The sequence below is a fragment of the Seriola lalandi genome, unplaced genomic scaffold, assembly GCF_002814215.2.
Source record: "Seriola lalandi dorsalis isolate HSWRI2012SDOR001 ecotype SW California unplaced genomic scaffold, Sedor1 jcf7180002054412, whole genome shotgun sequence".
In the NCBI taxonomy this organism is placed as follows: domain Eukaryota; kingdom Metazoa; phylum Chordata; class Actinopteri; order Carangiformes; family Carangidae; genus Seriola; species Seriola lalandi.
In genome coordinates, this window is record NW_019524965.1 from 1044954 (window position 1) to 1057980 (window position 13027).

The window sequence follows — 13027 nt, forward strand, 5'->3', positions numbered from 1 at the left end:
ACATAATCAGATGAACAAACCCCAGACTATGGCGCTCATCAATAACTATACAAGTAAATGGAATCGCCTGTAATATGTTCAGACTGCAGCACATTATTAAACCTTTTATAAATATAAATTTGTATGTGGGAATTTAAATGTTTGGGAAGCTAATAACTAATGCATCATGATTTTTTTTTTTTAAGTTAAAATTTATTTATATATGAAATTAAACTTAAACATTTATTACATAAAACAGGCTATCACAAAAGTGCTCTCGATACTCAAAAATAGATTCAGCTAAGAGATTAAGTACACCTCAAACAGACTAGCAACTGAGTGCATGCGGTAGAAGATTCCAAAAGGAAGTCCAATATTCACAATAGCGGCCCACATTGTGAATTTGTAGAATTGCATCTCCGTGGGATGATCAAACTGGGGACGAGCACCAAATGCAGGCATGATCCACAGCTGTCAACACAGAATAAGTGAATACGAAAGACAAAGGAAAACTGTGTTGCAGTTAGAGTTGCAATATAAGAAAATAAGCATAAATACAACTTACAATGATGTTAGAAAGCAGCAAAAAAGCACAGACTTCCTTCAGAACTCTTCTCTTCCAACTTGGCTTAACAAAACTTAAAGTTGGGAAGTAGCTAGACTTATTGGTCTCCATCACAATGCTCATCTCTACATGTTCTTGGAAGGCGTGAGCATTGGTGTGCAGAGCTGCTTCCTGCATCACATGGAAGGGCTCCCGATGCAGGCCTTCAATGATGAAGTAGTTCTGAAGGCCGAGCTGAAGCACCGTCAGCACAGCCCAGGCCAGGTTGAGGGCGTTCAGGTAGCCTCTGGCTCCCGTCGCCACCTCAGCCACAATAGTGAAATAGCTGATGATGAACTGTCCCATCGAGGCTCCAACCAGGAGCCCCATATCCAAACTTCGAGTGGGGTTTTTCTCTGATACATGCTCCCTGCGGTCCAGCCTGTAGAAAATGCAGCCGATCATAGCGGAGAGGGACATCAGGCTCACTATCACTATATTCATGGTAAAATGAATCAGCAAGGCCATGTTTCTCTTCTTCTCCTCCTCTTCTAGTATTGCCACCTCATACACTATAAATGTAACAATTCCTGTCACCACCAGAAGTATTCCCATTAAGGGTCCTAAACACACATCCTTTGGACGGAACTCAACGTTGTGGTGACTGTGATCCTCCACAAGTCGACCCACATTTTTCCACATGATGTAGGCCATGGCAGAAGCAAAGAGGCTGTATTCTATGTTGAAGGGGTACAGGTAGTAGTAGGCGTCTTTGAAGGTGTCACACACCGAGTGGCTGCATTTACACTTCTTATCACCAAAGCTAGCTGAAATGGAAAGACCAGTTGAGTTTTTTTTCCCTTAACAGCGACCATGAATGAATCCGATTAGAAGTGATTTAAAAAAACAAAAAAAAAAACAAAACAAAAAAAAAACGATACCTCTGTACATTTTGTGTGAGACAGTGAAATTTAAATCAGGGATCTCAGTTTGGTGAATTGATTCTTCAGTCACTGCTGCCATCCACACCACCAAGTTAGTTGAGAGTGTAAGGGTAAGCCCACACCTGAAAAGAGTGAAACAATGAGCATGTCCTGCAAGATTATAAGCAAATGAATAAAGAATTGACTAATAAATAAAGACATTTTACCGTGTGAAATTTGTGTGTAGCTGCACACAGTCCTTTGCATGAATCCACAGGAAGTATGTCTAAAACAGACAGTTTCATTGAGTTTTCCATACTCATCCAGAAATGAAAATATGACTGCATAAGCGTAATGTTCCTAAAATGCTACAACCTGTACAACCAAAAATACAGCTTGCACCACAGGGAAAGCAACTTTAACAGCTGAGTCGCAGTGAAGGTAGCCCACATAGTTGGCAATCTTGAAGATATCCATGAGCAGACTGAGCAGGCCAAACAGCACAAGTCCAACTGCAATATAAAATATAATCAAAGTGATCAAATCATGAAAGAACACACTTCAAAGAACAGAGGCCCCAAGAGAGTTCTCACCTCTGAGCCACACAGGCCCTGCATGACTGTCTTTGAACAAGACTTCTTGATCCTTTCGAGAGGTGATGACTGTGTAAAACAGCATCCACAACATTGTGAGGAGGATGAGAATGATGAGGAAGATTTGCTGGTGCACGGCAGTAATGGCCACGCTGTTGGAGGCACTGGCGCTGACCAGAGCACAGCCCAGGATCAGGATGTTGATGCAGATTATGCCAGACAGGAGCCATCCACCACCATGGTGGGCCCTCTCTATCACCACTGCCACATGGTGGACAGCACCCTCTCTCACAGCCTCCACACTGGGAGGACAGGAAGGACTGGGAAAATGTTGGATGTTTTCCAGTTGTGCTGCTGTTTCTATGTTGGATGGATGGGCCTCCACAACATCATTTGGTGTTTTTCTACAAAAGGTCATTCTTGCAGTAAAACAGCAATTATCCCAAACATGCTCAGGTTACCAGCTGAGAAATACAAGATATTTTTCTATAAGCCAACAAAAAGAATATAACAGATCAAGGTAAGTGCTGTAAAAATTCACAAGTGTACCATAGAAAATGTATTTGATATAATTTGTCTTTGCTTTTAAAGGGTTAATGCACTTTAAAGTTCACTCTATTCCTTCAAAATAAGAGGCTTAGTGGGGCAGCTAGACATAATTTGAGAGTCATAGATAGTTGCTCTACACTGTTGCCTAAATTTACCTAGAGAAAAGTTTGTTGCAGGTCCGGAATATCTGCTGAGCTACAGTTTTCATGATGTCCTGTCGACCAGATGAAGATTGTTGTCTACGATAACGTCAAAGGCAGGTCTTGGGAGTCTTTGACGCGTTAAACTTCATCAATGGGGGTCAAAGGGGAGACTAAGGACACTGGTGGAGAACAGAAAATCTCTTAAGTAGCGTTCCTCTTCCTGCAGGTCACATTGTACAAGAAGATAGCGCATCGAACAAGGTGTAATAAACGAAGAGCAACAGGTGTAGCGAGTTTCGGGCTAATTAGTTGTCCTCATCTGTCACCCCGCCCCCACAGCATCTCCTCCAGCATAGTTCCGATCATCACTTCCGTATCCATTCCCGTTTGGCCACGTACTGTATTGTTATTCTATGTAAGCAGCATGCTTATCTCTAATAGCATGCAACTTTGCCACAGGTGACAGACTGCCTCAGAGGAAATTCAGGTTTTTATGCATAATCCTAGCTCCTGGTCCAAGAAGTAGGATTACACTACTGAGTGATGTCTCTGCTGAGTGAGAACCTGGTCCTGGTGACTGGAAGACATTTGAAAATAATAAATAAATAAATAAAAAAAAACATACAAATATGGCAAAACAGTTTGCTTCCTAAATGTATGACTTTTTCAAAAGCAATATCCTAAAATTCTTATTTATTCACCTCTGAATTGTTTAAGATCATACTGAGTGAAAATAATTATGTGGAAGCTAGAGGAATAAAAAACCAAACAATTTTAAACCCAGTCTGGTATTTTTTTCATGCTTTTTAACTGCATTTCTTTGTGCTATGTTATTAATGTTAATATTTCTGCAGCATGTTATGATGTAATAGTTAAGTTCATTCAACAAGTTATGATCTTGACTGAGTAATTTGAGAATGAAGGTTGGTTTTATACTTTTATAGATTTTAAATGTTGGGATTTCTGATTTATTAAACAATTCATAGTAGAAATAAGAAAGAACAGATGAAACATGCATTTCCAGGCTGTCTTCAAAGAAGCTAACCAAGGAATTGAAGATCTTGGAAGACCAGAAGTTGCCCTTCAAGAAGAATTTGTCCTTTTCCAGTGCATCCCTGAACATTTACTTGGAATTTAATTTGAAATGTTTTCAGTACCCTGCAGTCATAGTATTTGGACAGAGCAATCTGAAAAGACAAGGAAAGACAGGAGAATAGTAGAAAGCCCACATCGGAATAACCACTGAACTCTCTGCGCAGGATATTCTGGTAACAGGCAGACAATGTTGCCTTAAAGCAGAGGCAGGTCTGTTATTGGTGAAAAAGTAAATCTTTTACAGGTCACCTGCTTGAACAGGTTGACAAGGTTCAGAACTCATCAAATTTACTGTTAAGCTGCGTGCACTCATGTGTTAGTCACAAGGTTGGACACAAAGGTCACCTAATGTTCTCTCAGTCTGTCACAAATATTCAAGATGCTGAATACACGAGACATGCTCCTTCTCTTCTGTCTTGTCGGGGCTGCGAACGCCCTGTACAAACAGTGGATCCCTGACACCAACTATGAGAATAAGACCAATTGGGACAAAGGAGCTGTCCCATGTGGCAATGACATAGTTCAGTTTTCAGCCCAAAGACAAGTGTCTGTGTTTGTGGAGACCACGCATGCTGTGCAGGAGATGAGGATGCCAGTTGATGGAGAGTTCATCCTGAATTCAGGAGCTGGATTTTATGTTCTGGCAGGACAAGAACCAGGCTGCGGACAAGGTGTGACTACCAAGTTCAAAGATTCAGACTCTCTGCAATGGTTTAACCCAGCTCTGTGGCAGGTGGCTGCGACTGTGGATGAGCTGCAGCATGGAAACTTCCTGTTCTCAGTCCATGAAGAGAGTGTCCCTTGCCAGTATGATGACGTGGTTTTTAAAGCCCTCTCCTCCTTCAAAGTGGACACCAGCTCCAGTCAGTCTAGCATTCCTGTAAAATCTGTGTCAGTGCAAGGGAAGAAGTTTGATAGCAAATCTGAGTTTTCACAGTATCTAAGCTCACGCTCAGGCCGGCTGATGTTTCACGGATCCTCTGCCATCACTGTTGGGAACCCAGGGTGTGGGGATCCTTCTGGCTGTGAGTGTGGGAACTCTGTAAACCATCAGCGAATCTGTAGCAGTGTAACATGTGCATCTATGAACTGTAAGATGCCTCTACTCCCCATAGGACACTGCTGTGAGGTATGTGGTGCCATCATCACCATCCATTATGCCCCTGGTTTCAACCTGCAAAGTTACAGGCAACGGATCCATCACCTTTTTCTCGTCCAGCCAAAATACAAATCCATCCAGCTGGGCATGTCTAAAGTTGTCAAGTCACAACGTCTGATGGGGATCATCCCTTTCAGTCCCTCACCTGAGATCCAGGTGGCTATTCTGGATGGAGAAAAGGGGAAAAAGTCAGAAGCTCTTGCCTCGGAAATAGTGAAGGATGCCCGCTCTCATGGCTCTAACCTCGGAATCACTGGGGCTGAATTTCAAGCCTCAACTGGCAGCAGCAGCAATCAGTCTGGAGGCAATGCAGGGATGGTGGTTGGAATTGTGTTTGGAGTTTTTATTATGATTACACTCATTGTCATAGTAGTTGTCCTGATTCGTAGGGGCATTGTTCAAATGCCATCAATGCCATCAATGCCATCAATGCCTTCAATGCCATCAATGCCATCAATGCCATCTCTGAGAAGCTTGAAAAGAAACGGTGATATTGGAGAACTTGGTGGGCCTCTTGACCACGGATTTGAAAACCCCATGTTTGACAAGCCCAACATGCTGTCCGATATTCCCGGATTGTCTGGGACTGAAACTAATAATTCAATCTCCATGACAGGTGTGTACTTTGTAAATCCAGTTTTTGATGAGAATGAAACTGATTTTAATGCCTGAAGTTGACTGCAATTAACTTTAGGTATGTTAATGATTTACAAAGTACTTTTGTACTAACTTGATGATTTTTCACACACTTCATAAACAATGTAAATAATCTTATACAAATGACACTGAAGCGTTTTAATAACCAAATGAACTTGTAAGACAAATAAAAGAATTGTTGGCAGGCAGTTGTTTCCTCATTTATATCACGTTAAAGAGCAGTAAAGTTGCAGTAAAGCTGCAGTAAAATCCTAAAACACCTACTGCTGCACGTTTCTTATGCTCATGCTGCAGAGTTACCACTAGGTGGTGGTAGATTTAAGTGTCAGTCACATGTATGTGAAAAAATCCTCCATATATGCACCTTATTATGTAACCTCAATAAACATTTATAGCGCACTATTTTCCTTTTACAAGCTCAAATTGATGGCAGCTGGTAATTTTTTCATAAAAGCTGGGGAGAGGCATCATCTTTCCTTAACCAGAGAAACGACATTGTCTTTCTTTGACAGCCAGACAGTAACATATAGTGGCTCTATAAAATCAGCCTTGTACTTGTGGAGCAGCCTCATTGGACCAGTTACACCATAGAATGACACAGAGCCTTGGTGAAAGTCAACATATAGGCCAATTCTTTTGATATCAGTAACTTCCAAGGCCGTCTCCAGACCAGCATGCCAGGTGAAGAAACCTCGGCTGTTCCTCCCCATGCACCAAGAAAAGTCGTTCCCGGTGATGCAACAGGCGCTCTGCTCTCCCTTACGATCGATGCTCTTGTATGTGACTCCCACATGAGCACCTTCCCCACTCAGCTCTGCTTCAATGTAGTGCCTCCCCAAGTAAACGCTCTGTGAAGTGATCGCCTGCCGCCAGTACTCAAAACGATCAGGGTGGTCTGGGTAGCTGTGCTGCCAGGGGCTGGTGTTGGTGAGCTTTCTGTTGTCCTCTGTTACACGCAGGAAATGATGCGTGGTGTCTGGGTCAAAGGTCAAACTCTTTGTGTCTACAATATAGGGGAAATGTAAGTTGTGAATAACTGATAAGCCAAATGAACATGTTCTATTCAACATATTATATTGGTCTATTTACATTTCAGAAAGTCCTCTCGGGTCTCAGGATCAGGCAAGGATGAAAGTTGAGATTCTGGCATCGTCAATTTAGTACCTAGTTAATAATTTTGAAAAGAGGTCATTTGTCAGGATTTCTGCAATGTATTGAATACTTGACAATTGGAAAATCCATAAACACATTCAAAAACTGAGCCATGACAAGCCACATGATATAAGGTAAAGTATCCAGTATAACATACACTCACCACCTTTACAAAACATGCTCAGTTTGTCCCTGTAGGAGGAGAGAATCAGATCACACAGCTCCTGTGTAGCATCAGTCACTACTTGGACATAAGAGGTTAGGTAGTCCATGCGGTTAACGTACACATTGGGCAGACGTACATCTGCCACTCCTTTCTTCCAATCTGAGTACTCCTAGAACAAGCAAAAGAATAGTAACATGTATCAAGCGTCATGATGTGAAATGAAGCTGGTGATCCAGGACTCTTCTCTGTGAAATAACCGCAAAGCAGAAATGCCTGCTTGTGTGTACACTGTCAATACAGTGGAGTCCAACATAAACTCTTTGTCTCAGAGAGCATTCTGTGCTAATCCCAGATCATGTGATACATTTAACTAAAATGGCTTTAAACCTTCTAGGCAATGCATTTTCTCTGCTTATAAATAATTATTTTAAATATTTCGTATGTTTGTACCAGCAGGAAGTCAACATCAGACCTGCTCGTGGACATTTTGTTCATTTGAGCCAACGTTTTCGTCACCTCTGTTCTCCTTTGCTCTAGATGTGCCTGTCTATTTTTACACTTACAATAACAACATCATTAAAAACTTCTCCACAATCTCACACTACACAAAAAACTGGAACAAATTAATCTCACGACCCCTTCCCCACTCCACACCGGCAGCATAAAATATTTAGGCATTAATATTTCTCCTAGGCTGCTGCTCACTCTCATGGGGCAAATTGACATTTGCGACAGTTAAAATGAAAACCTTACCTCAGATTAATTATTTGCTTTCAATGCTTCCCACCACCCCCACCGACAAATGGTTCAAAGCACTTGACTCATTAACAACTTAATTACCGCAAAAACCCAGAATCGAAATTGAAATTCGATTTCGATTGAAAATCACAAAGTGGCCACTAACACCCAGTAGGTGCACCCCAATTTGGCACAGTCCAGACTTCTAACTGTACTTCAAACTCTGTCTACTTTCCATCACGGCAACAAAAGGGATCACTTATCGAAAACCTATTCAACAACCTATCATATCATTCAATACACTAATCCAGAGGTACAGGGGTGGGAGAGACTGTTTCCTCCAATACCAGCAATTAAAATACATAATCTATTCAAAAGTTAACATAACCAACAACACACTACAACCTTCTGAGTGAAGTGTCGAGATCATGAAAATCATTCAAAAAACAAACTCATAAAACAAAGATCCTCTCAAAACTTTATAAACCTATATCCATCCCTCATACCCCCGTCACACTCCCTACCACATGACTGAATCGTCTCTCTCTCCAAACCCCCGAGTTCTGGATACAAATCTGTAAAAACATCTGCTCTATGACCACCAACACAAACTTGCAACTTGTACGATATAAAACCATCAACAAAACCCTCATCACCCAAAGATAAAATGTTTAAAATGGGATTGGCTGACACAGACACCTGTTCACATTGCACTCTGGGTAGCACTGATGATTATTTTCATGACACTTGGGCCTGACAACCACTTCACTCCCTTTGGACAGCAGTAACTGAGAACATATCCACTATCTTGAGCTGCAGAATCCCACTGTCCCCAATCACTCCGCTTCAGCCACACACCATATCAGCTCATCCTTTACACTTAGTAAAGGCCTAGTCTCTGTTCAATGTAATGCTTGTCCCACTGTAGTATAGTATGTATACGATGCTGTTTAATGTCTATCTATTTATGTTAAATCATTGGTTATGTGTTTGTTTTGCTTCACCAATAAAAATTCAAAGAAAAAACTCTTTTGTTAAATAACTCAGAAAGCAGAAATGCCTGCTGTGTGTACACTGTCAATACAGCGGAATCCAAAATAAACTCTTTGTCTCAAAGAACATTCTGTCCTAATCCCAGATCATGTGAAACATTTGACAAAAATGACTTTGCACCCTCCTAGGTCATGCAATTTCTTTACTTATAAATAATTATTTTAAATATTTCACATATTTTCTACCTGAAGGAAGTCAATGTCAGACTTGCTCCTGGACATTTTGTTCATTTGAGCCAATGTTTTCATCAGCCCTGTTCTCTTCTGCTCCAGATGTGCCTGGATGCCTTCTGCCTGTCTGAGGGCTTGTCTCTGCTCCCCCTCCAGCACCTCCATGGCCCCTTTTCTAGCCTCCTCCACAGTCGCCTGCATCCTTGCAAACTGCTCTTCAACGAGTACACAAATCTCCTGCACTGAAGACTGAAGGGGCCAGAGGGAGAAGAAACAAAATAATTGTAGAAAATGATGATGAAATTAGAATAGCATATTTGAAGCAGGCCACTTTGAATTCGATCAATCCACAGAAAACAGGTTATGGTGAAATGTTTGTTTATGCAACATACCTTGATTAAGTCATTGTTGCTCTGCAGCTTTTCAATTGCTCTCTCAGCTGCTGAGGTACTCTGACTGATCTCCTCTTGTTTCTTCTGCATCTCAGCCTACAAACAATCATCAGAAACAGGACTACAAGAGATGCTGCATCAGGATTTCAAATAAGACTATGTGTTAGGAACCAATGCAAGACCATTACTGACATATTTCTCAATGAATATTTTGCACATTTGAGATGAAAGGAGGGAAGCTGTTTAAAACAACTAAAGCAAATTTGCCAAAATATTAATTCCACAATATTAAATGTGTTGAATAAATTGCACTGTGTGTGTTTGTGTGTTTTTGAGACCTCAATCTGTGAGCATGCCTCCCCTATGGATGCAATTGTGTGCCCTTCATGCTCCTGGCTCTCGCAGTCCAGACACACACAGCAGCCGTCCGTCAGACAGAAGCGTTCGAGAGGAAGCTGATGAACCTCACAAGTCCGGCAGTCGATGTCGTGGCGGGGATCCACCAGGCGGTGGTTCTGAAATTTGATGTTCTCCAGATGGGGTCTGAGATGGGCCTCACAGTAAGAAACCAGACAGGTCAGGCAGGATTTTAGGGCCTTGCTGGGGCTGTCCATGCAGGAGTCACACATCACATCTTGAGAGAGCAGAATGTCAGATGTCTGAATGGTAGGATCCTCCGGTTCCTCTTTCACGCTGGCATTGTGTTGAACCTCGTTCAAATTCTCCTCGCTGTTACTGCTGAGAGTTGCCATGTTTCAGAGTGTTCCCTCTAGTCACCCTTGATCTGATTTGGTTGACCTTTAGGCGGTCACAAGACTAATTGTGACTGCTCCTCACTTATTGCTGCTTTTTCCTGCCTTTTTTTTTTATCGAAAGACCCTAACAGTGCGCAAGGAAAGAATTTAAAACCACGCCTAAGGAATTTTGTTCTCAGCCAGCATTTTCACCCCTCCCGTTTTACTCTCCTCTTCGCCTTGTACTCAGCCTCACTAAGCTGAAGACACACACCAGATCGCAAAGATATGAGGAGGAAATGACGAGTGTATTATGCAGCTGGGGAGGGGAATCAACATCCTGTCTTTTATTTTGTCCAAGTTAAAGTCCTGTTGTGTTTACTGATTTTACATTGTCGGGTAAAGTTAGAATAGCATCTGGGTTCTGTTTCCAATAAGACAATGATAGTGGTCTAACTGACAATGTCACAAATTAGTTTTGCACTGGGACACTTAGTGCTGTTAAACCATCTAGTAAAGTCTAATTGTGTTTCCTTTTGATAACAACGTCATGTCAGAGTCACTGAACTTCCAGACAACGCCACTTATCTAAAGTACAACTTCCTGATTTCATGCCATGCAGAACAGAGGAAACAATGACACTTGAATTTAGTGTATGTGTGAGCAGAATGTGAGGATTATCACTGTGGCTGAAGATGCCAAAACAAATATTTTCCACTCTTTGTGTCTGTCTCTCTCACACAGTTGCACACACACACACACCAAAGTCTCGGCAGAAGCTTAAAGTTGTCTTTGTAAACAGGTAACGGCTGAGACAGGATGTTCATTGACCTGTAAAATATTGTAAATGTTGGTTACACAATGCAGAGGTAGGATCTCAGTTTAACTTTGGTATACTAATGAGTAAGAATTTATGTACTTTATAGCTTTACAGTTGAGGTTTAGAAATACTGAGGCAAATTTTCACAGCAGAATCCCACTCATCTAAATTTTAGTAGCTTCCAACCATCTGCACATTATGGTCGAAATGTTTCAGAGCCTCCTGTAATCATGTTCACATGTATGTAATTCTGGTGGAAGTTACAAAATTATAAAAAATATTAGTACAAAAATATTAAGTTTAAGAAACATCAGAACCAGCCATCTAACATCCATTATGTATAATATGTGTATAATTGTAAAATGTAAAGTTCTCTTTGTGTCAAAGACCCAGAAAAAGGACTATTAGGACACAACCTTAGTGTTCCTAATGGAAACTGCGACCGTTATAAAGGAACATCTTACAGTGTACTCTGCATATCTTCAATTTGAGCCTTTCTGCTGATGAAATATAATAAGTAGTGTATGTGGCGAAAGGAGAGCAAAGTATATGGATTCCTCAGTTAAGTAATTTACAACATCAAAAACATTTGTATTTTTATTTATCCCACTTAAAATGTTAAAAAGTTGCGATAGTAAACATTGACATATGCTGTGCTGTAGATGTATATTATTAAAAAAATTACTCAAGATACAAATTGTTGGAAGACTGTCATGTTATCAAGAATGACATGAGTGATATACAAAGGTTTATAATTATACATGGACTGAACATGCAAAATAAACTATACGTTATATTGTGCATTATAAAATAATGTAAAGATGCTGTGCTTTCACATAGTTTACAACACTACAGTAAATCAGTACAGTGATATCAGTGAACAGTTGGCCTGCATTGCCAGTGAGCCACACTTGGACTGACATGGCTTCCTATATGTAAATGTGTACAGAGATGAAAGGTGGAGTGAAAATGTTGCTCAAAATGTTGTTATTGCAAAAAGATACTTAGAAAGTTATGATAAAGTTAATGTCAATGATTTTTATGACATAACACACTTTTAAACAAATGCATAGGCACAAGCAATGCAGGCACATGAGGTGGTAGGACTTACCCCACAGGGGCGAACATATTCAGGGGACACAGACCCCACAATCAACTCTTTGTTAACTCTGCCATGTGGCATACAATGACACTGCACAGCACTACACTCTGATGATTGTCTTTCAGTTTGTTAAACCATGCAGTGCAGGGGAGTCCAACCAACCATCATACACAGATATTTTCAGTGATCCTCCCAAGGCTAACAAGACGCTGTACAAGAATCCTGTTAAGAATTTATCTCACGCTCGTCTCCTCTTGCTTGACATATTGATCTTGACGGTATCCTTTCTGCTTTGTTACCACTGTGCTACCAGGAGAGGTGAATCATGAAGTCCTCCCTGTCCGTACGTGACATTCGCTCAACAATGCTCCACTGACCTTTAAGGCTGGATGAGCGCACAGCAGGAGGACAGTCTACAACAACTTTTATTATCTGCAGGATAGAATGAAAACAAGAGATTCCATGTTTGTAACTGAAGAAGATTTCTTTAAACAACACATTTCCCCAGTGGCTACATCTCAACAGCAACAATGCAGTGCAGTCTATAAACATTTGGAGTGTTACTCCTTTTTTTATTTCTTGGCTCAACTGCAGCACATTGGATTTAAAATGAAATACTATGAGGTTATAATGCTGACATTTTAGCTTGAAGAGTGTTTGAGGATGCTCATATCCATACTTAGTGAACAGATTAGGAATCAATTCTTATATACTGTACTCAAGCTTTAGTATCATGCAGCAGGACAATGAGAGCAAATATACAGACCAAGCAAGCATTTTAAAAAAGAGGTAAAAACAACAGTCCGGAGGGTTTAAACATTTATATATCCTACTTACCTGTAATTGTACATATTATGATATATTTCCCATATTCATGCCTGGAAGAATGATGTAGTATGATTTCAGACACCCTTAAAGTGGACCGTACCATTTCTTAACTTTGATGTAAGTTAACATCTCGTCTGTCTGCCTCACTCCATCTGTGACTCCGCCCTCATTCCTCATGTCTAGCTCCTGTGTGTTGGGTGACAGTGTAGGTAAATGTAAGTAGCAGTGGT

At 40.9% G+C, this 13027-nt stretch overlaps 3 protein-coding genes and 1 long non-coding RNA gene across 7 annotated transcripts; 1 reads left to right on the forward strand and 3 right to left on the reverse strand.

Annotated features, from left to right (window-relative positions):
• Window positions 1-176: 176 nt before the first annotated feature.
• On the reverse strand, window positions 177-5050 carry LOC111657784 (proton channel OTOP2-like). 3 transcript variants are annotated; one of them, XM_023410097.2, is made up of 7 exons: window positions 2744-5050; window positions 2040-2443; window positions 1822-1958; window positions 1674-1732; window positions 1465-1589; window positions 545-1350; window positions 177-450 (listed from the first exon to the last, which is right to left on the reverse strand). In XM_023410097.2, the coding sequence occupies exons 1-7, from the start codon at window positions 2794-2796 to the stop codon at window positions 280-282; spliced, it is 1755 nt and encodes a 584-aa protein (XP_023265865.1). In that variant the 5' UTR covers window positions 2797-5050; the 3' UTR covers window positions 177-279. The 3 variants fall into 3 exon arrangements, with proteins under 3 accessions (XP_023265865.1, XP_023265864.1, XP_023265866.1); XM_023410096.2 differs by having other exon boundaries at window positions 2040-2458; XM_023410098.2 differs by having other exon boundaries at window positions 2040-2503.
• amn (amnion associated transmembrane protein) lies at window positions 4206-5830 on the forward strand. Its single transcript, XM_023410113.2, has one exon. The coding sequence runs from the start codon at window positions 4206-4208 to the stop codon at window positions 5655-5657; it is 1452 nt and encodes a 483-aa protein (XP_023265881.1). The 3' UTR covers window positions 5658-5830.
• LOC111657797 (E3 ubiquitin-protein ligase TRIM16-like) lies at window positions 5766-10313 on the reverse strand. 2 transcript variants are annotated; one of them, XM_087175079.1, is made up of 6 exons: window positions 9652-10313; window positions 9314-9409; window positions 8937-9170; window positions 6961-7129; window positions 6732-6806; window positions 5766-6645 (listed from the first exon to the last, which is right to left on the reverse strand). In XM_087175079.1, exons 1-6 carry the CDS (start codon window positions 10063-10065, stop codon window positions 6110-6112), a joined length of 1524 nt encoding a protein of 507 aa, XP_087031205.1. In that variant the 5' UTR covers window positions 10066-10313; the 3' UTR covers window positions 5766-6109. The 2 variants fall into 2 exon arrangements, with proteins under 2 accessions (XP_087031205.1, XP_023265880.1); XM_023410112.2 differs by having other exon boundaries at window positions 6958-7129.
• A 1251-nt stretch (window positions 10314-11564) lies between these two features.
• Window positions 11565-13000, reverse strand: LOC147818895 (uncharacterized). Its single transcript, XR_015437489.1, has 2 exons — window positions 12898-13000; window positions 11565-12401 (listed from the first exon to the last, which is right to left on the reverse strand). It is a non-coding gene; the product is annotated as an uncharacterized LOC147818895 (long non-coding RNA).
• Between the last annotated feature and the right edge of the window lie 27 nt (window positions 13001-13027).